The following is a 27,921-nucleotide window of genomic DNA, read 5'->3' on the forward strand; positions in this document are numbered from 1 at the left end:
CCTCCTGTCCATCCACACATCTGGCCAGCTACACAACATCAGAGCCCCTCTCTACGCCATTCCACTGCCCTCCACAGCCTTCACTTCTTCTCTGGGCCTATTCATCCTCAAATTCATTCTTCTGCAATGAGAACCTGAGAATTCAGGGACATTTCTTCCCAAAGCCATACCCAGGTGCAGTGATTCCGACTGCCATGGTAGCCCCAAGCTCACTTATACTGATTCTCTCCCCATCAAACCAGCAAACATTTGGTCGAATCTGGGAGAAGCTCAGGACACAGTCAACTGCTGCAGCTCACTTGATCAAAGATGAACTCAGGGCTTCCTCCTCACAATCACATTTTAGGAACTCCACAACCATCAGACGACGATCTGAATCACACCAAAGAAAATATGAAGGATCAGGCAAGAGGTATCGTGGCGTATCAAAGAATCCCAAAGGCTTACAGCAAACTCATTCCATACAGCTTTCAGAGAAGAGCAGCTGAGGTTCACAATCACCGTAACGGGGGAAATACCTTTTTCGGGGGGGTCAAGAAACTAACAGAAAGGTAGAGCACCCTGCCCAAAGACGTAGAGTGAGTCCTTGGGCAAGCAAAGAACTAAAGTCCCAAGTTCCAACCACCAGACAACAACTATCCAACAGCAGCCACACACGGAGCTGTTCCTAGGTGTAGAGGAGAGAGCACCTTTGGTACCACAGCTTGGGTTTCTCTAAATCCACACGCTACTGCTGAGAATCAGAAATTAATGTGCAACTTGACATCTCCCGCTTTGGTGAAGCTGCACCTACTCAGCCGTATTTCTCCTCGTTGAGGTTTGGGAGACAGGGGGTTGCTCCATGGAAGCTGGAACAAATTAATATTTCCCCAAGAATTATTATTTTAAGAGAAAGAACCAGCAGAAGTTAAAAGGTAGGCCAACATCTTCTATTTTCTTTTAGTTAAGCGTCTGACAACACACAGTATATTTTACTCAGGATCTAGGCCCAAACACTCTATGGCGATAAGCTCCTCGTTAGGCACAGGCTGTACTGGAAAGCATCCCAGGCTCAGCAATAACATCCTAATTTTTGCAATACCTATAAGCTTCACGCCCGTGTCACAGCCGTGACTTAGAGAAAGACCTTTCCCAAAGAACGGCATCCGAGGTCTCCGCTCACTTCTCCCAAAACCACGCCGTTCGGCTTTAGCTAGTGCAGCACCACTTGTTTGTGTAACTGGAGAAGTGTCAAGCCCTCTCCTGCAGTGATTTAAACTCCTCCAGTGTTAGAAGGAAAATAAAGAACAAAGATGCTGAAATATCCATCATCCTGCACAGCGCCCATGGGAAGTAGCTGAAGGAATGCAGTGCGCCGTGATCCGCTGGCCCCGCTTCCAGGTTACCGCCTGCTCGGTGCACGCAGACTCCCTTTCCTGTGCGTACGGAGAGGACTGGGGAAAGAATTCACCTCGACGGCTCTTCCAGCCCATCCAGCGCTCAGCATCCCCAGAAGAAGCTGCCTGACCTGAAGGCACCATGGATTGCTTGATGCCAGTACCACAGCAGGTTCCTGGACCCTCAGCTTGCGCACTGCATGGGAACTCGTGCTGCTGCGGAGAAGGCAGAGGCTTGCCCGTGTTATCCTTGTAACGAATTCAACAACTTGAAAACAGCAAAGCCAAGAGCCAGAGCTGTTTGCTAAGAAGGGCTTTGGTTACTAAACGCAGAAACCCACACAAGACATTTTTCTCTCATTCCCTGAATTTGGAGATCATATACATCTAGTTTATTAAAACCACTAACTACACAAATGCCAAGAAGGAAACTCATTTCCAGCGAAAAGTAAGATACCAACTTCCCTCTCACTTACTGAGAAAAGGAAGTACAAGCAGGGAGATAACTAAAATAAACTAGATAAATTCAAGAGAAACATGGTAGTAAGCACATTAAGCCGAGGAAAAGAGGGGTCAAACACTGTCCTCAGTAACCTCAGCACAAAAGAGCACAGGAACAGTTTTAGGACAGCTACTTCAAGAAAATGCAGGCACGACCACCGGATGCTCAGCGTCCCTGTGAAAGGTGCAGGAAATGACTCCGCATCTCTTGGTCAGCAACTCTGATTCCCCACCAGTAGAGTCACACTGAGCTTACAGCAGTTTAAATGAGAAGACATGAATGCAGAACGTTAGTCCTTCCCTCATTTACTTTATTGCATCTTCTCATTGGAGAAGAATTCATCAGCGACAGTCATAAGTCAGCTTCACGGAAAAAAATAAACCACTCGGGGTCACTTTCAGGAGCAGGAGAATCAAACGAGCAGAGTCATGCTTCTGGAGGAGCTGAGCCACAGTGCTAGAGACACGAGTGTCACAGCGACGCCAAAATTTTGGCTCAGCACCTCGCAAAACACAGCCGAGGTGCATCAGGTGCATCTCATCGCTGAGACAGAGAAAGAGACCCAGGACGCAGGTACCCCGCTCCCAGGGAAGGGCTGCAGGGGAGAGACTCTTCCCTCCCAAGTAGCTGGATGTGCTCAACTGGCTGAGGCTTCTCTGCTGTGCAGCACTGCGGTTGGGAAAGAACACTTTCATCTCCTCCTCCTCCTCTCCAGACAGCACTTTTTTTTTTAAAAAACAGTTAGGTAATGTTTTAAGGAGAAGTCTAGGAGGGGAAAAACACATTCCTCTGAAGCAGCATCACAGGACTGCAGAATCATCAAACCTGTAACCACTTGCTGAACCCAGGCTTAAAAAGCACCTCAGAAATAACATACAGGCATTATTTCAGGCAATATTAAAAGCAAGAAGCAAAGCAGTGCCTTCTTTTTACAAGGGACAAAATATACCTTTTGATTTCTAACTCTCCTCTTTAAACAGTTTATTCTGTGCTTCTCTCCCACGTGGAAAGGATGAAGAATTACTGGGGAGGGAAGTGGTTCAGGACAGTTTAAGCGTGCATGAAACGGCTGTTCACTCTCAGCACACCACTTGTGCTCTAGTGAGACGGCCACAAACCCACGACATCGCTCATTTGTTCAACAAAGTTTCATGAATTCCAGCTGGAGACTCCTTGTTTTCTTCCCCCGGGGCCAAAGGGAAACACACTGATATTTTTCATGTTTAGGATGTGGGGAAAGGCACATAGGAGCATTGAAACCTATTAAATTGTTGGATTTCTCTTCCCCTACTCCCCTTTCTTTTTTTCCAGAATAAGGGAGTCTTCCAACCCCCAGAACACATCAAAAAAGCAGTCTGCATGTGAACAGCATCAGCGAGCACGGAAGTAATTTACCGCTCTGAACCCCATTCACCACACACTCACAGCAATCACCAGCTTTACTCCCAACTCCTTTCGCTGGCATTAAAAAAAAAAGATTTAGTTTGGGAGGTATGAGAACAAGAGCATCCACCCCTCTGCGGGAAGAAACACGAAACCAGACCGATACACAAGTGACCACGACAGCACGTGTGACACGTTTAGGTCGTCTGTACTAGCAGCTAACCGGTTTTCAGCTTCAGGTGGAAAGAAGTGGTGTCTAACAGCCACCGCCAGCAATGACAAGTCTTCTTAATTTACCTAGCATCTTCTGAGCAAAGCTAAAATTAGAAATTTCAGTGGTTACCACCAGTGCTTTGATTTGAAAACATCAGAGGATCTGATGGGAACTCGGCAGAGCAGTGACAAACTGGAGTTATCAAGGACAGCTGGGCAGGACAACTGAGCAGCGTCCGCAGCTTATTTCCATACAATATCTGTTAGCGAGAACTACTGGAAAGCTTCCCTCCTTTCAAAAAAGCAAATCTCTTGCTGAAGTCAATAGTGCCAGTCAGCTTATGAAACGTTTTCATCCCACAACTGAAGAATGGCTTTTCTGCTGCGTTTGTGTTTTGGTGACGTCAGGACATTCAGATGACTTTAGGCAGACAATAGCTGCTGCTTTTAATGCCCAGATGCTCTTTTTAATCCCTGCTAAGGCTTTGTTTCCCCTTCAAATTTCTTTAAACTTTGTATTGGGAGACTTGTTTAAAACATATTCTTTATAAAAGGTCCTGGTAACTCTGAGAGTGGTGTTCTTAATGTTCTACTAACTTCAGGGGATAAACTGTTCAGCCGTCACAATTTAACAGCACGGGTAACTTAACGAGTTGGATGAGAAGCCAAGCCACAAAACTCCCAAGGTCTCCCACTGCTTCCCTCTGTCTTTATTCAAACAAGATCTCCTGCCACATTCAAACAGATCAAGTGTCCCCGAGACTTGCAGAACAGCCGAGCATCTTCACTGCAATAGCCAGCCAGCAAATATTTACTAATTCATACCTACTCATTAAAGCCCTCTTAACCAAGTAGATGATGTTAGCAAACATCCACCGGGATCTGTAGAGTAGAACAGTAAACAGTTCCTGGAGATTTTGTGCATGAAGTTTTATTTACCTTCCTATAGAGATGATGGTTGTGGATGTTTGACAGCTAGGGTCAGGCTCACACCTGTGTTTTGCCTTTGTAGACAAGAATGTTGCTCATCCTTCAATTCAGTTTCACATCAAATACCTAAAGATTTCTAGGACAAAAAAAAATAAACATAACCACCTTTAAAAAAATATCAAAAAGGCAAAACTCCATGTACATCCTAAATGACCTAATTCAGCTTGTTATCAAGCTGAAAACAGTGTGAAGTAGAGCAAGTCTGGATATGCTCTCCTTAAAAGGTCTCTCCCCATTAAATTAATGTTTTTTCTCCATTATTCACAAAAACCCAAAGCCTTCTCTTTCAGTAGCGACTGAGGAACAAATATATATGTTTCAGAATAAAACATATACACACAGATATTCAAAATAGCTGTCAGCTGCCACTGATCTGCAGCCTGTGTATCACAAACAGCAACAGAAGAGAGGGGAACCTGAAGAACCCCCAACTGCGGCTGAGCAACGAAGTGTCTCCTACTAAAACAGCGAATTAGCACAGCGAGCTCCTAACAGGCTGGCACATCACTTTTCCTACAAAGGCAGCCTCTTATAAGGAGACCCCTCAGCCTTAAAGATTTTGTTTGAAATACCATCACAGTTGCACTGCGACTACTCAACAGAGAGTGAGAAATTTGTCTTATGCTTAGTAAGATTTCTTTTAAATCAGCTTTATTATGTTTCTGATTTATGTTTGCTTCCGAGGGATGTAATTTTCCACCACTTAACAAAACCTCCCTTGCCATTCTCTTCCAACATGAACTCCAGTTTGACACAGAGCTGGTTGGGAAGCACACAGCAGATTTGGGGTTTATTTCCACTTCAAAGAGCTCCCTTAAGCCAAGAAGTAAAACAGAAACACGCCTCTTCAACATCTAACCGCAATGTGGGGAGGTGATCACAAGGTATTCCATCCCGAACGTTGGCACGGGTCAGCGCAACAGTCGATTAAACACACTGGGTTCCCTTCTCCAGCATCTTGCTTGAAAGATAAAATCTGTTTCAAGTGTTGAGGAAGGTGGAGCTGGTCCCTGACTCAGATGTCAGTCTCTCATATTTGCCTTCTGTGTCCCATCACAAGAGTAGCTCCATGGAGAGGAAAATGAGCTTATTTTCTGTCAGCAGCACCCCAGAGGCACACTAAGCCCAAAAGCTCGTCAAGTGCTGTGCTAGAAGTCCCAGCAAGCTTCTCCTTGCCACCTGCTGAGATTCAGACAGCACCAGACCACTTTTCCTAACAGATGTTAGCGTGCATCTCACAGCCACCCACTCCACCTTGGTCCTGCCACATCTGCACATCAGCTGACTTCGCTTTCAACAAATGGATGCTGAGTAAAGATGCTGCAATCGCCTGGACTGCCCTGGAGAGCAGCTATACAGAGCTCAGGATGGAAAACCAATGATCAGGTTAAGTCTGTTGTCTCTAGTTCTGGTCCAGCATAAGAAAACTTTGAAAACAAGTTTCAGAAAGCAGAGAACAGAACTGGAGGGGAGGGATTAGACAAGTCTCCAGGACGACAATTAATTCACAAAGAATTACTAAGAGTTACTAAGAGTCATTTACTACAAGTCATTTTCAGTCAACACAACACCCACATGTGAAGAACCTCTCCCATCAATGTTCTTCACGCTCAAGAGTATTCAACCTCTCTGCTCTAAGAGAATGCACAAACCACTGTGGATGAAGGCGTAGCCCTCCAACAAAAAGAGGAATACAGTGATTTTACACGCAAACCTTCAGACCTTCCCTTAGGAAAGTCCTGTGGTCTCCAGCTATGAAAGTAATTTTCCTTTCATTGAAAACACACCACCCACATTACCCATAAGCAAAACTATTACAGTTCCTATTGTAACAAAGCATCACATGGAGCTTTTCCGTAAGAAGTCACAGCAGCTTAACAAGTGGAAAGTACTACACTTAAGTGAAATAGGCTCTACTCAAGTTTAAGCACCACTACAATTCCCTATGATTAGCAAAGTACCATAAAACAGTGGGGAAAACCCAGTGACCCCAGCTGCCACACTGACACACCAGTACCAGCAAATGCATAATCCAGCCCAAATTCTCACCAGCCCTGTGATTATTAGCACATGAACGCGTACCACGCTACAGCGTTCTCTCTCTATGCACAGGCTGGTGCTCTGAGGCAGCTTGGTTCCAATAATAATTTCCAAGTGAAAATACTTATGTATAACAGGAACTGTTACATAAAAAGTAGTCTATGTCCTCAGCTCGACCAGAAGGAAGCTTTCCTCCCAGCTTATCTGATTTTCTATTCATTTAAAATATCACATTTCCGAGGGCCACCTTAGAGTTCAATTCACACTGCTAATTTTCTTTGGCAAAACCCCACGTTATCTACAAACACTGGTTGAAAACCCAGTTACAGTAATGTGATACCCACACCCTGTCGCATAGCAACCAGCTAAGACAGGGATACGGGAAGTGTTGATATTCCAAAATAACAGCAGGTAACAGAGCTACTTCCTAACTGCAAGCAGAGCTACATCAGTAAGATGCCCAGGTGGGATGCAGGAGTTCAAGAAGCAAGGAGTAGCAAAATTAAGAGGCGTCACCCCAGTCCCCCCAGCTTGCTTGGGGCACTGTCCCGGACACCAGCAGCCTGGAACGATCCCTCCTCCATGAGACACTGTCCTGGCTCGCAGCTCATTCCTGCCAAACATCGCAGTGCCGACAGGCATCTCCTGCTTTCTTTCCACCTGGTGAGCCCTACCTCAGCCTCTAAACCCTGGAAAAGGGTGAAGTTCTACTTTCCCCTGCAAGTCCAAGGCAAGCTTGCTCAGGAAAATACTAGCTGGAGAAAACTACATGGATAAATGAAGAGGTGTCTATCAGAGCAACTTCAAGGAGATTTTAGAGGTCCATCTGAGCCAAGTCATGACAGACTGTTCCTCAAACTAAGGACAATCTCAAAGGCTAGCACTAGTCCCCTCCATCACAAAACATCTACGCTATACCAGAGATACAAGACCTCTGCAACACAGAAGCAATTAGAAGAGTTTCAACAGAGTGAAATAAAACCAAATCATTCACAAGTTTCATCCTGAAATCACAATTTTTTCGACTATAATTCTCTTGCACATGGAAAAAAAAGCACATGACAAACATTCAGTAAGAAACACAAATCTTGTCCTCTACACCCCCAGAAGTAAGACTTTGCTGTGCAGTCTTTGCAAAGGGAGGAACTGGACACCGATCGCCTCGCCCCAGCGCTGTTACAGGGCATCACATCGTACATTTGCAACGAGGTACTACCACAAAGATGTGGCCGGCTTTGTCAATGGTACCTGGTTGTCTCACGTTGCTGTTCCCTCTAGTTTCAACATGGCATTATAAACACAAAGGTCAGAGTCATATAGAAAATCATTTTGGGACTTTATGCCAAATGTTATCTTATTTTCACATGGGTTCTGCCCAAAACAGACCAAATCCAACCTTCTAAAATCCCTGGCAATATCTGAAATCAGTATTTCTTTCAGCATTTCCACTTACTCCAAAGGGAGAGTGACGCAGCCGGTTCAGCCGAGCGGCTGTAGGGAACCCTGATGTCTCCTTCAGTCCCGAAGTCAATCCATCAGGCATCCCGCTTCAGAACCGGGAACCCCGCGGCCTCACTATCCCAGGGCCAAACTCATCACCATCACAGACAAAGGTATCCCTTGCATTCCTACCCTAAGCTTGGAAAAATGCCGTCAGGCCCAGATGTTTCAGACTAAAGACTCTGGACTCAAACCAGCACTTCTTAGCAAAACTTGGTTCTATGAGAAAATTTCCAACAAAATTTGGAGATCAAACACCACTGGAGTTATTTCAGAACAATGCGATCCATGTAGCCAAGACGTATTCGATAGTGCTCCGCACTTCAACGCCAGCCAGCTCACATTACAGCATCCTTTGTCAAGTACGTGATTTACTCCCTTCACACCAAAGCGTTTCTTATAAAACTCTGTCGGCAGAGAGTGAAGAGGAATCTTGTCTACTTCCACACCGAGGACCTGTACTGCTGTCATACTGGAGGGTTATTCTGGTTCTTGATGTCTAACAAGAGCAGCAGTTCACTGGCGGTGACAAGTACATCACAGCAGCGAAGGACAGAGTCAGGTTGCGAGGCACAACATTTTTCACGATACATGGTGCAAACAGGATAATACCTGCATCAGCTTATCTGTTTTGGAATGCACAGAGATAAAACACATTTTAATATACCAGAAAGTGGAAAAAAAAGTGGTTACGCTCATAAGACTTATTCCATCCAAGCTTGCAAGGAATTTCGAGTTTTGTTTTTTTAAATAGTAATAATTATAGTACAATTATTTTATGTGTTTTTAAGTGATCTCAGAATGCTTTTATCAACCTCACAATTTTAAAAGCATCCCATGTTTATAGAATCACAGGAGGGTGGAAAGGGACCTTTAAAGCCCACCCAGTGCAACCCCCCTGCAAGGAGCAGGGACATCTCCAACCAGATCAGGTTGCTCAGAGCCCCGGCCAACCTGGCCTCCAACCTTTCCAGGGATGGGGCATCCACCACCTCTCTGGGCAACCTAGCAGTGTTCTACCACCCTCATTGTAAACAATTTTTTCCTAATATCATGTCACATTAATTACATTTATGACTGAATGCAGCTTTGAGCGAGCAATTCCTCACAACACTCTTATTTCTGCTTCCATCCAGTTGTGACAAACTGCGAACACGCATCCTACAAACGGGGAGCCGTGGGGCTGATTTCCATGTCTGAACATAGCCAACTACTACCTGCATTTCCAGGCTGGATCTCACAGCAGATTTTACAAATGTCTAAGCAGTATTTAAACAAGCAAGAAAACCACATTTCCTGTTCAACTACTGCACAATAGAGATCCATCTGCAAGCGACCAGCTTTCTCCTGCTTTCTGTTCTTGCGATGGTGAGAGCATTGCAAGATGTTGTGTCTCATTTTCTGGTTCTGAGAGGTGCTGAGTACCAAAGCAATTCCATATGTTCCACTTATTTATTGCAGAACAGATCAGCAAAGAACCAAAACTGCCTGGCGACTGATAAATGTGATAGAGTCCATCAATTCTCAATACAGATGTCACAACCAGATCTGCGTTTCCAGGACTGCAGGGCTGGAGCAGCCTCAGCACCAGTTTGGAATGGATTTTTCCCCAGCACCACTGGGAGTAGATGATATCAGCCTCCTCTTGCATCCATCCACGCTCTCACCTGCTGCTGCACACCCCTTAAAGATTTCACCATACATCAAGCGCAACCCCTCCAAGATACAGGAAGGGTTGCCCCCATCTTAACCCACCTCCAACTCAAATCCAAGCTCTGATAATTAACAGTATGTCCTGCTCTGCTACCTCACCTCCACACCAAGCTCCTTTTCACACTTCATCTACCCAGTCTGCCATTAAAGAAAAAGGTTAACACAGAAGGGGCTGGAATTCCTCCATTAAGGAAAAAAAAAAAAGGCTCCTAGAAACCCTATAGGCAAAACTCTGGTACTTAAGCAATTTTTAAATGTTGGATCTTTAAACAAGTCTGACAAATCTGCCCACTGTGCTGCACGTATGAATTGTTTCTGTTGTCTCACGCCAAGCCCATCTTCTTTGGGAGCAAATGCTGCTTGATATTTGGAGTTGTGCTGGGCACCAGTCTAACACTGAACAAGGCAGCACCAGTGATTTTGGGTACAATAAGGCAGAATCACCAGAGGACTATACGGCATAAACATCGGAGAAGCAATATATTCTACTCAGCATTAGGAGAACAGGAGAGATGGGACAGTTTCTCCATGCAAAGACAGGAGGTGAGATGAGGTGGAAGCACGCTTGAAGGCGATGGGAAAAGCAGGAGAATCTGCGCGAGCGCGCTCACCAACCCGCTCGGCGGTGAGTAAACCCCGTTCAAAGCACTCTTCGGATTCCAGCAATACCTCATGATAACATGGCCAGAAACATGGGTTTCCTATTCTCTCCTGTGTTGTAACCGTTCAGGTTTCGACCCTGCAAGTTTTCTGGGAAATCTATTAAAAGCCTATTAAGCATCCAACGGCCCACTCACTGAAATCACCATGATGCAAGAGCATATGGCACCTACCAAGCATGACTTTCTTTTAAGCTGGAGTATCACCTCCTTTCCAATAATGCCTAGGCAAGCAAGTTATCAAGCGATGTGGGACAGGGCAGGCATCTCCTTTTTTTGCCCACAAATCCTCAAAAAAATCCTCTAAAAGGGGAAGGGACAGAGGAAGGACTAAAGTTAGAGTCTTTTAAAGTATAAACTCCCAAGCTGCATTTCATCACCACAAATAGCAAACATTTAAAAATAAAACATTATTTTTAGCTTAAGTGGTGCTTAACAATTCAAGAATAAAATATTGCCCGGTGACTGCGATACGTCATCATTGGAAAACGCTGAAACAGCCGCGTCCTGTTCGCACCGAACACCAGCTTCCAGGGAGCAAGCAAGAAAGTTTGGGACCCTGTTTCTGACATGCAATTAAAATCTTCCCTGATTCATTAAACAAACAAAAAAAAAAAAAACAGAGGGATGGTACTGAAGGAGAATGAGCTGGACATAATACCTTGGTATTATCTATGAGGGTGAAATAAATAATATTATACAGAAAGTCCTATAACAGCTTCCTAGATCTTCTAGCAAAGGCTGTTGTGCACAGGAGAATTTATTTCCTGCCTTTCTTTTCTGCAAGCAGTGACTCTAAGGTCAGGATATATAATTTCAGCTGCTCACAGGCAGGTATGTGATTTACCAAAAAGGGGCTGTAAAGGAGAACAGACTGGGTTTGTGCCTTTCTGCTTCTTTACGATGCATGACAGACAGCCACCCTAAGAAAGTAGGAAAGCAGGCTAGGAAAATAAATCCCCTCTCTACGGTCTCAATTTGAGATTTTTTGCACAGGGGGAAAAGCTAAATTAACACGGGGGGAAAAAAAAAGAAATCAGAGTGTTGAAAATATCTACAATTACAGCTAGGTTTTGTTTTCTTTTTAAACAGTTTAAATCAAATGGCTGAAGAAGCAGATGGGAAAAAGAACTCTTTGGCTAAAAGTTGAGGCTTATATCCCTACCAGAGCTCTCCATAAGCCCTGCTAGAAAACTAAAGAAGAGACCTAACAAACAAAATGTTTAAGATCATAATTCTTACTGAGAAACCCTGAAAGGCTCACAAAAACTTAGAAACTCATTTTTCCTTAACGGTCATTTCTCCAGTATTTCTGATCACCGTGAAGACAAATGAAGGAAGACAGCTTCCCCCTCCCCATGGCAGTGTGGGTGAGGTAGGGATTGACTAACTGTGGAAAAATCCACATAATTGAGAAGACAAATGTTGAGCAGTTATTTTACGGCTTGAACTATTCAAGGAAAAACGCGAACCGTGCCAAGAGGCCAGACAGGCTCATTGTGTATGTGTGTGAGTACGCAGGAGCCCAGGCAGATCTCAGAAGTGCCATGCTTTTATCCTCGTCCAGGTTGTGCCTTGCTGGTTTATCTGTTTCTGTAAGCCCTGCGTCAAGCTATAAAAAGAAATACTGAAAGAAAAAGCATCCTCTCCCAGTATTACGTGTGCGTAGAGCATAACAAAAATATACGCACAGGCTCGGTAGCATGACCCGCTAGTAAGGCCATTTGTCGCTTCCCATGAGAAGGCCCTGTTTTCGGTTGCTTAAAATGATGAAAAACTTTAACGACTCAGGCTCAAGATTCCCAACTTGAATGTCTGCTTCCAGATGACTTAAAAAAAAAAAATAAAATTAAAGTTTCAGCCAAAATATCTCAGCCATTTCAGAACAATGCTGCTGTTTTTTTTCCACGTTAAGACTCTCCAGTGGCCTCAGGAACTACAGTACCCCAATGCTGTCAACAGTACAACACACAGAAGTTAAAGGGAGATGGAAAAGGACCCAGAAGGGGAACTAGTTGAGCAAGAACACTGGAATACTGAGGGCAGTTTCAAAAGTGAGGATTAAACATCCAGAAGGGGAGATTTCTGACAGTAAAAGCAGCAGAATGAGAAGCCCGAAGGAAGCCAAGCTGTAGAAGAGAGAGGAAAGAAAGAGCTAGAGAAGGTCACACCAGAAAAAAACGAAGTAGTCTAGTCCACCTCTTGCTCTAACTCAGCTCAAGTTGTCAGGAATAATACATATTCCTAAACACGTCCTAAGGACTTCCCAGCCTCCTGACACAGGCCACTTCACTGCTGTTGGAAGAGTTTTCCTGCTCCTTTTGACCTCAACTCAATTCCATGACCAAAAGCTTTCTCCCTCCTCTCTTAACCAGCTTGTTTCACTCTTTGAGACTCTTGTGTTCCCATCTCAGCCTTCTTTCTTTTAACTCAGCTACCCTAGCAGTTCATCTTTCCTGGTGGGTCACACCTCAGTGCTTCAAGTCACGCTATTACCTACACTCTGGGTCCTCTCTCCAGGTCCACATCACCTTGAAGAGCTCTGGCCCAACCTGCACGCTGCCCCCTCCTCAGTGCCAAGTATGATGAAAGATCACACAATTCTCCAAACAACACTAGCTTGTACAGAGTCCTTTCCACACTATACTATTCATCCACATTTAGGACTTGACCCTATACACCAGATTCACCTTTAATTTGATTAAACCTTACAGAAGAGTCCTCCTTTGCAGACAGCCTGACTAAATTTCACTCTGGTTTCTCAAGATCGCTGGGAGGAGTTCTAGCATCGCTCCCAATGTAGTTGCAGTCCTTCTCACCTTTGTATTACACACAAGTTGAGCAAGCACACCATGTACTTCATCATCCACATCCATAAAACGCTGAAGAGAACCAGACAGACCTAGGCAGTCCAGCTCAAGACATCCTTCTATTCCAACTATGAACAGTCGGTTTCCAATTTCTGCGTATAATTATCCGATCAACGTCACATCTATTGAAGATTATTCATTTGAACCCATGCTTCCATAGACTACTTACAAGAAAGCCTCATGAGACAGCAAAGCCATTCCTAAGTTAAAATGACACTTAATTTTTTTCCCCTACTCGTAAGGTTTTCCCACAGAGTAAGTCCAAACTCATTTCACACAACTGACTCAACTTACGTCAGAGCCACTGCAGGCTTATCATCTCATCAATACTTACAAATAGTTTGGTTTGCTGTACCAGAGTTCTCCCAGCAGCGTCTGACTGCTCGAAACTCACCTCACCAGAGACTGAAAGGGAGCACAAAGATGCTTACACCTTACTCTTACCTCTGCTGTCAGCAACCATCTGTGAAGCCCACAGACAAGACATCTCACACCTCTCTCATGCTGCTCCACATCATCCAACACCAGTAAAATTACCCTGTCAGCCTACATTGCAGAGGTCCTTGGGTAGGTTCTCTCATCTGGCTGCTGACCCAGGCTTGGAGACAGATCCATACCGCAGTGGCTTCCCTGTTTTTTTCAGTTTTCTTTTTAAGAATACCAGGAAGTTTGGCAGATAAATAATCCCTGAAGCAGCAAAGTCATATACTTAAAAGGTTAGGCAATGCTATAAATAATATATTTTGTGTAGATATATTTTATCAATGCAATGCAAACTCAGTGTAACCTTAGTTTTTATTACACAGCTCCTTCAGCAGGCAGCACAGATCCTTGACAGATACTGAATATTTTGGTTTAGCCTCATCATCCAGCACAAGGCTGCATTCCTTACGGACTGCACACAACTCCAGCTCTGCTCTGAAGAGTTAAAAGCTTCCTCCCAGACCTTCCAACAACGGCCCTCCTGATAGTAAGCACAAGTGTATTTTGATTTTGACAGCTTTCTTGGGAGTTGAAACACTATCATTCCCAAGTCAAAAGGAAAAATAAGAAAATTAATAGTGAAGGTTTATTTTGGATGTTCAGTAAAAGAGTTCGAACCTCTTTTTAAAAGCCACGTATAAACCAAACCTTATCTATCCTTCCAAACAGTACCTCATATTCCCCAGTACTGCATGGGGGACGGACTAGATGATCTTTAAAGGTCCTGTCCAACCCAAACCATCCCATGATTCATCACACCCACAGCATTGCCCACACCAATTTTTAAGTGCCAATGCTCATAACCTCTGCAAACCAGACCCTACAATGCCAAGTCAGACACACAGAAGGGAATCACTGCCGAGAAAGCTTGGTTCAGATGGGTTCACCACCACCACACAGAGCTCCTGGGCAAGAGCAGAGATCATTTTATGCTCTATGGCAACATTTTTCTGCTGCTGTTGCCACAAAACCCTCTTACAGTCCTTGTCTTGCCCACTAAACATTTTCCCACACCTGGAAGAAATGAGGCAGATACCTTACAAATAATTTTTGTCACCACGAATGCTCAAATCAGCCCCAGAAGAGATTGAGTCCTACGCACAAAACAAGGCAGAACCCGCAGAAAACAGCGTGCTATTGTTTTAAGCCTAGAAGCACACAGAAGTGCCATCAAACCTCAATTTTGGCATTCTCCAACTTCTGAATGTTCATATTGAGACTAAGTACTCCACTATTTAGATCGCTCACGACAAAAAGCAATGTTTTAACATGGGTGTTAATTTTTCCCCTAAGAAGGGTTAACTTCAACTAAACAGCACAGAATAAAGGCAGAACATTTCCCCAGTAAAACTGAAGTAGTTTCTATTCTGTACAATAAGCTCGGGAAGCAAAATAAAAATCTATCTGCATAGTATGAGGTCAGTCAGGCTATGGATGGTTATTTTACATCTGAATATTAAAAACATGTGCTCCTCTGTAGAGGTTTTGAGAAAACGTGAACCTGCTGGTGCTCAGCCACTCTCAAGGAACGCTGAACACCTCCAAATCCCAGCGACCAGGGGACTCGCGTCATCTCAGACGGGAGTGAAAACAGTGCAGGACTGTTACTCTCTATGATTAAAATATATATTGTTTAGACAAGATTATGAACATTTTGTAAAATTTAAAATTAACTCTTTAATCATTTCTTATTTACAAACTAACCCTAACAATGAGGTAACATATCCACAGACCCATTGGTTTTTGTCTCATAACTCATACGTATCCCATACACAACACTAATTAGTTTGTATTATAGCAAAAATGTTTCTAATAAACAGAAATGTGAAACTACTTCAGGGTTCCTTTTTGTTTACGCAGCAGTCATGTAAAATAATCTTTAGGAAAAGCATTTCACTGTACATGTACCAACTGGGCTGTATGCATCAGAAGCGATGGGCTTGCGGGTGAACACTGCTCTAGGAGAGATGAATCCCACCCCTGCTGCACTACAAATTCTGATGCTGTTCTCAAGTCTCTGAATCATCAGGAATACTTTCACTCACTTTCTCTGATTTTACAAGAATACTTCTCTATGTGTAAAGAAAGCAACAGCTAGAACAGGGCTCCAGTGTCAGGTGGAGTCTCTAAATTGCATTTTAGAATCACAGAAGGGTTTGGGTGGGAAGGGACCTTGAAAGCCCTTGAAACCTGGGCCAGTGTTTGATGGCAGCACGTCAGGTTAACAGAAATTGTACACTAGGCAAGTCCCAGGCTTTGACCACTGAACTGGCACCAAAGAGCTGAGTCCGTTCTGGAAGCCACCGTGCCACCCACTTGCCCAGAGGTGACACAGCAACCTTTACTTTGCAAAGCTATTTAAAAAAAAAAAAAAAAAACAAAAAAACAAAAAACATGATGCTTCAATTTTTGGTTGGTTTTAAAAATCTGACTTTGACAAGAAATAAAAGATGTTACATGACCATGTAACTAAAGTATCTTTATGACAGATTGTTTACTGAAAGTGATCCATTTGGGTTTGCTGTACACAGCATTCACTTGACCAGTAAGAGGATGTAAACAGTGGTCTGGTTTAGCAGCTTATCCATTTATTTATGATATGACATAAATTTTAAAGGAGCCATAAGCAAAAGAATTCAACCTCAACATTGTATACCAAACGGAGAGTAACATGGTAAAAGTGCCAAACACTACAAATTTTGCAAGATACCAATATTTACCATCCACACAGAGTACTATATTCTCATGGAAGCATGCCACAATGAGAAAACAACTTCTCTATAAGGGTAAAACAAACAGCATTCAGAATTTCTGAAAGCATTCTTCCAAAATTATTGCACTAGGTTAGATTGCCTCATCGACAGGGCCAGAGGCCATTTACACAATTTTTTTTTTTTAAACGTAACAGATGAAAGGATTACAGAATGTTTTCTGGGGCCAAATTTGGAATTAACGATGGGAAAATTCTTTTGCTAATCACCCATCTCCCCCACTGCTAGCAGACTCCTGAGGCTGGAAAAAAACGATGTCTCCCAGTACCCTGCTTCTACTTTGCTCATCAGTGCAAAATACTACACTCAGGAGGTTTGAAAAGGACCCTCAGCTTCAAGCAGACACATAAAGTCTCAAGGACAGAGCTATACCGAAAATCTGCGTGAAGTACGGCATGAGACTCCAATTAAAACTTGGATGCATCACAACAAAATCAAAAGATGAGACTCATCTGCTCAGGGCAGATGTCTGGGTTTTCTGGGCCACCCTGTGCCCTGCTCCGAGATGGATGTGTCAGGCAGGCTGGACGGATGACCCCCAGCAACCCCTGCTGCTGTCTGCTGACTACAGAGGAAGCTTGGAGAGGTCAGCTGGAAGATGGACGATGCAGGGATGTGGAGCTAAGCGAGGCTGGTGTCACCAAGGAGAAGGACCAACCTTCTGGAGAGCACAGCAACCACCGTAGCCAGGCCCGTCTGCAGGACGCCCTCTCACAAACCTCAGACTTTACTCCTCAGCACTGCCTGTCAGCCCACCAGCAAAGTAAAAATAGATACTGCCAAGTTAACTACCCTTCTAAAGCAAAGTTTAATCATTTTTCAGTCATTTAACAAACACAAAAGAATTTACGTGTACCAACTCTCCCCAAGAAGTAAACTTTGCATAATTAATCGGGATGCCTCCAACACTTGTGCATCTGCAAACGCACAGCTACACCAACTGGCACGCAGGGGAAAATGCCTCAGGCCACCCCGAAGAGCTGGGAAGTGCAAATATCTCAGCCTGCACAGAGCCTGAGCTGCCAGGGAAGGAGAAAAGCAGCCTGAATAACAGGTTGTCTGGAAAAAAAGTACAGTTACCCAGCTCCCTAAAGTCTGTTTCATTAACGATCAGGCATTATCAGCTACTTCTGAATTAAGCCATCATTTATCCTAACATCAGAACAAGCTAAGGCACCTAATTAGTTGCAGAAGGTGGGAACGTCCAAAGCAGGTCAGGGAAGTGGAAGTCGAGCCTCCCGCAGAAATGGGCAATTTGATGGAAAATTTGACTCGAGTAAAAAGAAATACTGATGCAGCACTTAAGGAAGATGAACTTCCTCTGCCTTCCCACAATAGAGACGATGCCATTATCACTCAGCACCAGGAAGGAAAGAGATTCCAAGTAAGGGGAAATTACAAGGCAGTTATCCTCATCAACCTGAGTGCGGAGCAGTGACACGAGATTGGCAGAGTGCCTGAGAAGTCTGTAGGTAGTTAAGCACTGGGCATAAAATAAGATGTGCAAAGGGAAAGTAGCCACTGGAAAATATTGCTAGGGATTTCAGCTTTGCCAGTGTGCCAGTGGCAATGGAACACCCAACCACATCCCCCTGTATCCAGAGGAAAAAATATTCCCCTGTATCTACAAATAAAAAAAAGAAGAAAAATAAAAGAGGCATTGCATAAAGGCAGAGAAAATGTGGAAGTTGCACTCACTTGGTAGTGATGAAGCCAAATGCTGAGCAATCTGGTCCCCAGTCTGTAAGAGTCAGATTATTTCCCACCTTTTTCAGACTGCCTAAAGATCTACAAACGACACACTCCACATGGCTGGCAGGTTTTATTCTCATGATTCCAGGACCATGAAAAGTAGAGGCAACTCGGTGTTTTCTCTTTCCCTAGGATGTAGCCCACAGTCAACAACAGGCAATCCTCACCAATTTTTATTCTGAGCACTCCAGAAAGCTTCCACCTTTTGAGAAAGTTGTCTGTAGCTCAAATAAGAGCTCACATGAAAGATTTTGCTCTAGGCTTTGTAACTATCTGTAAGACAAGCAAGTCAAACAAAACTGGCAGTATCTGCATTATTTTTTAAAGGGCGGGTTAAATGCATTCCCAATTTCAGATGCTTCAAGGCTTCATTGCTAGAAAAAGTCTGGCACGGTCACGCAGAAACGCGATGGTACAATACACATTACCTTCAGGTTCTCAAAAACACGAGGATTTGCGGAACCTTCCCCTACCCACAACAGAGGGAAATGGGACACAGATCATATATTTTCCTGATGAGAAACCAAGGTTTCACAGAGAATTAGTAAACATGCTCACGCTTCCCATCTGTTTTCTATTTAGAGCAAAAAAAAGCAATTAATATAACTTTTTAAACAAGAGTTAATAGAAGAAACTTATAAAATCAGGATTTCTAATTGAAAATGTCTTTACTCAACACGAGGTAGAGGATCAAAATATGACAAGACCACTAAGCATAGTTTCTCCCAGCTGTGCAAACCATTTCTTAACAACCTTAAGATTAATAAACAAAGACATATTCTAGACATTTCATATCCCTCTTGGATTTAGCCCTGTATCCCTCCTGGATTTAGCAAGGCAAACATGAGAAAATCATCCTCTTACTTTGCTCTCATTGCGCTGGAGCTCCTAAGTAGTACTTCGTGTTACGTGATTGTTAACATGGTACTACCTCACTCTGAGCAGACATGGAGAGAAATAAAGGGAAAAAAAATACAGGTCCAGGAAGAAGCCGATTTAAGCGTATCATTTATTAGCAAGTAAAAGGACATTTACCTTCTCAGTGGTTAAGTACAACACAACTCAAGGATAAACCATATGGTGCAAGCCTTTGTGCAAGGGAGCAAGCTGGCAGGGTTCCACTGCTCTAATTGAACTATTACCATATTGTAAGAAATGAAAAAGTCAGAAAGGCTGGAGGATCTGCTCTCCTAGGGACAGTTTATGTCACGCGAACAATTAAGTGAGTAACAAAGCACATTTAACAGGAGAGCAATTCCACCATGTGGATACCGGCTCATTTTAAAGAAAATAGGTACTCCTCTAGTTCAATATTGCACTTAATTTGATCCTACATTTAATGCCACAAAACCTTCAAAATCCAGATCATTCATAGCAAACAATACCACACCTCTCCTTTAATCACTGGCTCAAGGCTTTTCCATTTAGCTAATAAGAAAAGACACAGAATAAGAATGCTCAAGTGAAACACAGCAACACATAAAAGCTTACCATAAAAACTGCCATAGAACTGAAAAATGCGGAAGATAGAGTACAAAATTAATTTTTACTTTGTACAAATATTCACTAATATTTTCCTTTAAAAGGCATGTTTGATAAAAATATACCAAGTGTTCTCCATTGTACACGCACACCAGGACATGCAGTGAAACTCAATAAAACAATCAGGTCAGGAACGGATAGAATCCGTAGTGCTTGTTCCTACATAAACCTTTACAGTTTTTCTTGTTACTTTGTGGGCAAAAAGCAGCGCAGTTGTATGAGGAATGAAAAAAATAAATCACAATCTTACATAAAAATGAAGCAAAATTAGTCTCTATGAATCTTGTTCTTACCATTCTGTTCATCCAGCTCATTCCCAATTTCCTGCCCCATTTGCTTTTGCCGGGATATGATTGAAGAAAGAGCATCAAGTCCAGCATCTTGCTCTGCATCAAAAAAAAAAATTTAAAATTACATGAAAAAAATAGCTGACATGCGAGGCTATGTGCCATAAAAGATGTAGAAGTGAAGAAAAAGATCTACTCTGTGTTTAAAGAGTTAAAATGTATTACGAAAAATTCATCAACAGAACATGAAAATGAATCCTTAGGGCAACAGCACTCTTACAATAATGTGACTAATGGGTAATTAATTTGTCTGCTCTGGCTGAGACATTTAGTTGAGGGTCCCAAAAAGAAAAAAATCCAAGAATTCAACATTCAGCTGTTACTCAATCATAAACGCAGGAGATTTTCTGGCACACATGGAGATCCCCGATTAGCCTTTTTAAATTTTCCAAGAAACTCTTAACATGAATAAAAGACAAACAGGTGATGCAAACACCAAAGAATTCAAACAGATTTTTAAAGCTGCAAGAGGATACAGAGCACATGGAGGAGAGCCTGAGACAGAGGGGACACAGTAGGGGCAGCTGAAGCTTGCCATGTTCCCATCAGCTCTGCAGACACTCCTTTCTTAAGATCCATATCACCTCTGCTATCCCAGTTTGCAGGTACAAGAAGAGATGGCGGAGGCTGGACTGTCAGTGGTTTGGCAAAACAAGACTGCCAGCTGGCTGCAGTCCGGGAGCCAAAAGTGGTACAGGATGGCCAGAACCTCCTTCCCTTCAATATCATGAAGGTCCAGCCCCCAATACCTCTTCCAGCCTCCCCAGGGGATACCTATGGTGTAATCAAAAACTGAAGCTTGAGCTTTCTCCTGGACCATCCAAACAGTTCACGTCACTCTCCTGAACTCTAGCTAGAAATGTTACTTCACATGCAGGCTGAAGCAGGCCTTATCTGGAGACTGATTTCATTTGATCAATTCCAATACTTTAACTGCACAGAAATGACATCATTAACCACCTGATGTGCTCAGCCTGAGCTTCGCCATCACTTCCAAAGTCAGAGATTTCTTACAGATACTGAGGGTCAAAATCTAAAGATCGTTCTTAGATTAGTTAATTCTTATCTTGTTCAACAACACATCTAACGCACCCCAGCCTGAAGCACAGCAGTAATACCACCACACTCAGGGCAACTAATGAAATCCCCACTGCACACCAAAACCATGAATATAGTCAAAAGCAGGGATGCTCTGTAAGGCCTTTGAAAATTTGATTTAAGAAGGTGCTTCCAGTTAAGCATACTGGAAACATAATACTGCTTCTGCAAATACATAAAACTAACACTTGGAACTATTATGTTTGACATCTCCAGATAATAAAACTTCAGCACAGGTTACTGTACTAACTTTCTAATAAGGACTTCTCTCAGAGTCCTAACAATGCTAAAAAAAAAAAAAAAAACCAAACAAAAAAACAACAGAAAGACTGTGGTACCTTCTATGATCCTCCGCTGCTGCTGCCTGAGGTCGTCAAAGCCAAGCCCTCTGGTTTCCTCCGATTCTTCCAAGAGCCACGGGTTGGTTACACCTCGTTTGACTCCTCCCGTCATTAGGCTAGATCTGAAAATAACTCCAGTAAATAAAAAAAAAAAACCCCACTCATCATATAATTTCTGCATGCAACACTGACCGGCTGACAGAGACAGAAGTGTATGTATTTGCTGCACTCCATCTGATTCTTGGCAATCATGAAGAAATTAACCAAAAAGGAGAGAATTCATTTTGCAGTGAACAGTTAAGCAACATGGTGAAACGTATACCGTACACTGTATAATATATTCTTATTAAATACTGTTTGCATGTAGAACTCGTAGCATTCAAAACTGCTACAAAAATAACAGTGTTACTGGGAATTCCCATACTAATCATCTATTTGCGATGTGATCAAAACACAAACTTGGAAAAACCACTTGAGTTACACCCTGAAAGCTTCCAGCAGTAAAAGGATCAACACATTAATACAGATGCTAATCAGGTGAGGCGACTAATTTCTAATACTGACCAAACCCAAAAGGGAACATTTCTGCATTTCAAGAACTGTAGATGAAGTTACACAGCTACTCTCCTGCGTTTCCTAGTCTGGCATCAACATGAACAAGAAGCCAGGCACACACGCTCTCAAATTAAAGAGTCATCAAGTTATGGGTTTTCTTTTAGAAGAATTATGACTTGAGGCTGTCCGTGTTATAGACACTTCCCTGGTTACAACGGAAAACAAGATTTTCATGTCCAGGGCACATAAATTCAAGCAGTAAAATTAAATGCCACTTAAATATTTTTCTCAATACCAGATTTCTGGTTTCCGCCTTTCAGCTCTTCATTGGTTTCTCCTACAAGAAAAACATTATATGACAGCCTGCGAGCCACTTGAACCCAAAACTGCAACTCAGATTTGGGGTAAGGGTCATCAGAGTATCAGTGTCTCAACAGCAGTACAGAAGTAAGAGTGCTTTCTGCTTTGCTTTTCTGAAAGTCTATTTTATTCGCACTTTACCTTTGCCCTGTTCTTTCCCAAAGCACTTCTACAAACAAAACAAGAACAGATAACATCTTTAGGATCTCTCAAATTCTCAAAAAGTTTTAATTACAGTAAGACTTTTTTTTTTTTCTGGATGCAAGTCCCTTCACTGTGAGATATACTGCAACACTGAATATGGTACATACATATGCTCAAAATCATTTTGTGGTCAAATCCCTGTATCAGAAGTTAACTCTGCACAAGTGTCCGCGGAGCTGGGAGGAGTGCATGCACCCTGCCAACACGGGGTTCAGCACTGCAGAGGGATGACTGAAGGCTTACAGCAAGGGTACTCAAGCAAAATCCAGAATTTGTGCCTAGGAACTCCTCGAGAAATTACGGTGAACTAGAGACATCTTCTGGCCATGAGATGAATCAACACTGCTGAAAAATAATTCATCTCCACCACGTGAGTTTTAGATCATCCGTAAACTACAGGCATATATGCCCTCGTCTGTATGCAGCACACTAGACATACCACATCACATTCACAGCCAGTTAAATTCATCAATGTTTAATTTCTTCCCACTTAAAATTTTAACATGTTCGTTCAACTTCGTCTCAAGGTAACGGATTTGTCCAAATTACAAAAAAAAAAAAAAAAAAAAAAAAATTGCTGCAGGACTAAAAAGCGCTTATTGTAAATCTCACCACCTCACTTAACCATCCCGATGATGCTGGACCACTGCTCCAGAGCGGATCTCAGACTGGGCCAGTGTGCCAACGACCAGCTGGCCGTACAGGCAACATCTGAAATAGAGGAGCTGGGATTCTTCTGGATTCCAGTTCTCTGCACCTCCATTAAAACGTCCATGTATTTATCAGGTAGGGAATCAGGCTTGATTAGACAGAGATACACACCTCTGAAACACGGTTTTACACATTACCTCGCTTTCTTCATTGCTTTGGGGGATTAAATACATTATTGTATTTTCTAGTCTCACAAGATCATTACAGTCCACCCAGTTCAGCAGTTCAATTAGCAAGCACACAAAATCTAGGGTTAACAGTGGCTGACAAAATTACTAAATAAAGCAAACAGAATATGAAGCTCTTTGCTTGCTAAAAAGAGCACAACTCTTCCTGTCTGTTTAAAAAAGCCAAGGCAAGCAAATTTGAAATAATTTGCACCGCTCACTCTCTCCCTCTCCCCTAATAATCTGCCCTATTCTTGTAGGCTGGGTCATGACAACTGGTCTGCTCGTTACAATAATCTTTTTGACATGTTTGGTAACTACCTTCCCACACAACACAGCATAACTTCCTCCTTCCTCTGATCTTACCATGTTTCGCTTTGGTGGTGTGAAGATTAAAGCTTATCCAATTAGCCACCCACTGCCTCCGCCAAGTTAATCACCTAAATCTTTGAAACCGTCACAGAGCAGTGGAGTGTGCGGATAGCTTTTGATTATAGGAGCAGATTTAACTAATTACGAGGCTTAGCAATGCGCCCAAGTATAAAAGATGATTGGGTTTAAAATCAGGGAGCTATGTCACTGCTTAACAAGGGAGGGCTTATCTTCGAAGGCATTGTTTCACTGATAATTCTTATAAAACTTCCCAAGTAACTTAGATTAGTCAACCAGCACTTACTTTAGACCAAGGCCACACATCAAGGCTTACAGCTTTAGAAGACTGCTCAGCAAGACTGAGTTTTAAACAAAACTTGGGTCATATGACAATGGGTTGGATGATCACTTGAACTTTCTCTTAACCGTTGTACAGTGGGGCTCTTTGAAGTGCCCGGAGCACCTCAGCTTGGCTTCCCAGGTCAATCTCCATGGCAATGGCGAAGAAGCGGGGGTATTCTCTTTAACTGCTCGCACTGGCAGGCAGCATATTTTAGGAAGCCGTAAGCTAGTAAATAAAACTAGTCTAAGTTTAACATGCAAAACAGAAGCTCTCTCCCTCTCCAAAAAACCCAGGAGAAGCCACATAAGCACAAGCACTTCCAAATACCCTCCAGGTACCCTCCCAGGTGGAGACTTCCCCCCAAGAACTGCTCCTGCTGGGAAGCCTACAGAAGGGGCCGTATTCCCTGCAGCTGGCAGAGGACTTCCCGGCTCCCCCAGCACAAGAACCAAGAGAAGCCTATCTCCTGTTCAAGGAATGGTCGTGTTGCTCTTGCCACCATTTATCTGCAGTTGGGTTAACGGGTCCCACTGACTTCAATGTCTGGAAGCTGCACAAGCCAGGTGCCACATGGGACGCTGGACGGCTGATTTGCAGAACACAGGTACTTTGTGCCACCTCCAGGATCACTGACTCCTGCCTGCTACGTAGGCACGGCAGCTTCTGCACTCGCACCGCAGCGCACGTTGCTCCCAAGCACCTCGTGCTCATGCAGACACACCGACACGAGGGCAAGCGTCCCCAGGGAAGGTTACCTTGATAACAACGTTCACACTCACACTTTATTTCACAGCAGTCTCACTTTCCTATGCAAACCCTCAAAATACATGCAGCAACGAACATTCCCATCAGAGATGAATCTTGCTATCAAATATCACCACCTTCTTTCTATACCATACCTTTTTCTATGCAAGATTGGACACAGCACAACACTAAATATAAAAATTATATAGTCCACATTGGAACAGTCTCAGCTCTGGAGCCCACTGCACTCCTCAGGAATGATAATGAGAATAAGAAATGATAATAAGAAAGGAGAATTTTTTCTAGAAAGCAGCTGCATCTTGTATAATTACATTGAGAGAAAAGACAAAGGGACAAATCTACTCCTGTGAGACTATTGGTCTTGTTCACAAAATGCTCATGAGCTCCATCATCTGCAACTCCACCTCTGCACCTGAGGCAACAGACTCTCCCTGTGCCATTCAGAGGGCCACTTTCAGGACAAGAGGCAGCACTAAGTTCACACCCGAAGCTCTGCTCTCTGCGCAGCGCCTGAAGTCTGCCTGACCACAAGGAACACGAACGTGAGCCTCAAAGCAGGTCTCAGCCTGGCATTTGTTCTCACTACAGACCCAGCACACTCACCCAGAACACCACAGCGACACCGCTGGTACGGAAACAACCTTGGGCAGGAAACTTCAGGCAGTTTCGGGCAAGCTTAGGAGGCAAAACAAAGCACAGAGCTCAGCCTTGAAAGCCGCCCTCCTACTGACATTTTTTCCTGGGGCTAATGAGCGATAAGCTTTACTAACAGGCATGCAGGCACAACCTGAAGCCCAATGGCTAAAATTATGGAGTTTGACTTACTTTTCTCTGTTTTGTTTAAATATCCTTTCTTTGCCATTCCTTATAAATGCATCTATACACAGTTTTCCTGCACAGTCCTGACTTCAGCAAGGTCCTTCAGGAACCTCTGGTACGCACTGAGAGATGCAAACTATCCCTTGAACGCAGACCAAACCAAGGAGACTTCACTACCTTACTGGAATCTTCCTTCAATTTGAGATGGGCCCAACAACCCTCGAGTTTTAACAGGCGCCGTACCTGCTGCTTGCGTGAGGATGCACTCCCATCCGCACACACTGTAACCTGCAGAGTGCCTCCAGGTGACAAGTGGTATGACGGGAGACAACCCCAGTACAGAGACACAGTTTAGCGGACGAGGACGGTGACAATTACGAGCATTTGGCTCACGACTGCACAGCCAAAGACACATTAATCCTGGAAAAACCCTGCCCCAGCCCCTAGATTTGATCTTCTGACTCAAGCCTCAGACGCTCTCAGGCATGGGTTTCTGGGTGGACAATTCACCTCTTCTTCCACCCTTTCCATCCACCTTCTAGACACAAGGCTAATCATATCCCATGTCAGAACACCGTGGCTGCAGCCAGGAGTGCTTCCAACACTAAGTGGTAGGGAGGAAGGAAATTGGGAAGGAGTTTTAAAGGCACCTAAACGATTCTTTTTAATCCTGTTTTCCAAAAAGCATTTGCTCCTCCATAAACAAGAGCCAGATTCACAAAAGCATTTAAACACCTAATGGCTTACCAATTAAAGCCGGGCACTCCATGCCTACGTGGCATCAGGCAAACGTCTGCTTGAATCAAGACCAAAATATCTTACATCTGGCAGAAAAGTGTTTAAACAGAAAAAGAAAAAACACATTAAAGAAAAAAAAGAATATGGATTCTTCTATGGTTTATCTAGGGTAGCTGTTACTCAAGGTGTTTTCTGTCCCACAGCTATCAAAAGTTTTCCATATTTTCAGGAAATTCAAAGAGAAATCAAGAAAGGCACGTTAATTTATTTATTCACTGGTGATTGACATATACTTCTACACACTGACCACCTGGTCAGACAAAAGGAATATTCTGGATTCCTTTGTCTCCACAAATGTTTAAAGATTAAAAAAAGTTTGGTATGTGATTTACAGAAAGTCAACATTTCTAGTTGCTTTTTCCACTTCTGCCTTTCAAATAGCGTGAAACCACAGGGATTTCTGTCCCATTAAAGTCCACGCTATAATCATCCGCACAGACCTCTTTCCAAGGAGAAAAGAGGGGAGATGATACTGAAATTGCCCATTGAAAATCAACTAAAGAAAAATTTAACTGACCCTGCTTAAGTGGAGTCACATAAACAGCAAAACCTTTCCCCTGGAAAATTCCAGTTGCATCTTAATTAAGGTCGACAACGCCGGAAGGTAAACTAATGCCATACCAAAGTAACGTAGCGTCCTGCCCTGTGTTCTGGCCCAAGTTGTCAGTTAGGATAAACACTAAGAGCATTAAGGCCACTGTACTTCACAACCAGAAATAGCTTTATAGCAGTTTTCAAAGGATGTAAAAATCACTGAATGGTGACCAAATATAAACGAAGATTAATTCCAGCGAAACCCTCATAGTTACAGGCCATGGGGACAAAAAATATGTGATCAGTGGTGCAAGAAGGTTAATGAAAGGAATGACTGCTGGAAAGAAAAAGACTTCTGAAAATGTGTGCTGTCACATCAGAGATGGATTAGATACGGAAAGCCAATACAAAACCCGAGAAAAGTGTCACTGCTAGAACTTAATCAAACAACATGTGCTGATTTTTCTAATGCAGTGGGAAAAGCTGACTTTCAGACTTCAGGCACACTGAAGAGTGGCCTTTGCTGCCGACTGAAATCCCAAGCAAGCTGTGCCAGAAGTCTGCAACAATTTTAGAGAAATCCAGTGCTGCAAATAGCACCTTAACCCTATCAGAAGCTGTTGTCTTCTGTCCCTACAAGCAGCGTGGCAGGCAGGGGAGACAAGCTCCTTCTCTACAGACCTACGTGTGGGCCAGGCTGAGGCAAGAGAGAA

The 27,921-nt window shown here is 43.3% G+C and overlaps 1 protein-coding gene across 2 annotated transcripts in view; it reads right to left on the reverse strand.

Annotated features, from left to right (window-relative positions):
* STX8 (syntaxin 8) overlaps positions 1-27,921 on the reverse strand; it is a 99,904-nt gene that overhangs the window by 64,536 nt on the left and 7,447 nt on the right. For both annotated transcript variants that reach the window (XM_086762333.1, XM_086762334.1), the window contains exons 5-6: positions 21,578-21,702; positions 20,088-20,180 (exon numbers count right to left, since the gene is read on the reverse strand). In XM_086762333.1, coding sequence (XP_086618459.1) covers positions 20,088-20,180; positions 21,578-21,702 — 218 coding nt within the window. The remainder of the gene's footprint in view (positions 1-20,087; positions 20,181-21,577; positions 21,703-27,921) is intronic.

This window comes from Chlamydotis macqueenii, chromosome 18 (genome assembly GCF_036417535.1).
Source record: "Chlamydotis macqueenii isolate bChlMac1 chromosome 18, bChlMac1.mat, whole genome shotgun sequence".
NCBI lineage: Eukaryota > Metazoa > Chordata > Aves > Otidiformes > Otididae > Chlamydotis > Chlamydotis macqueenii.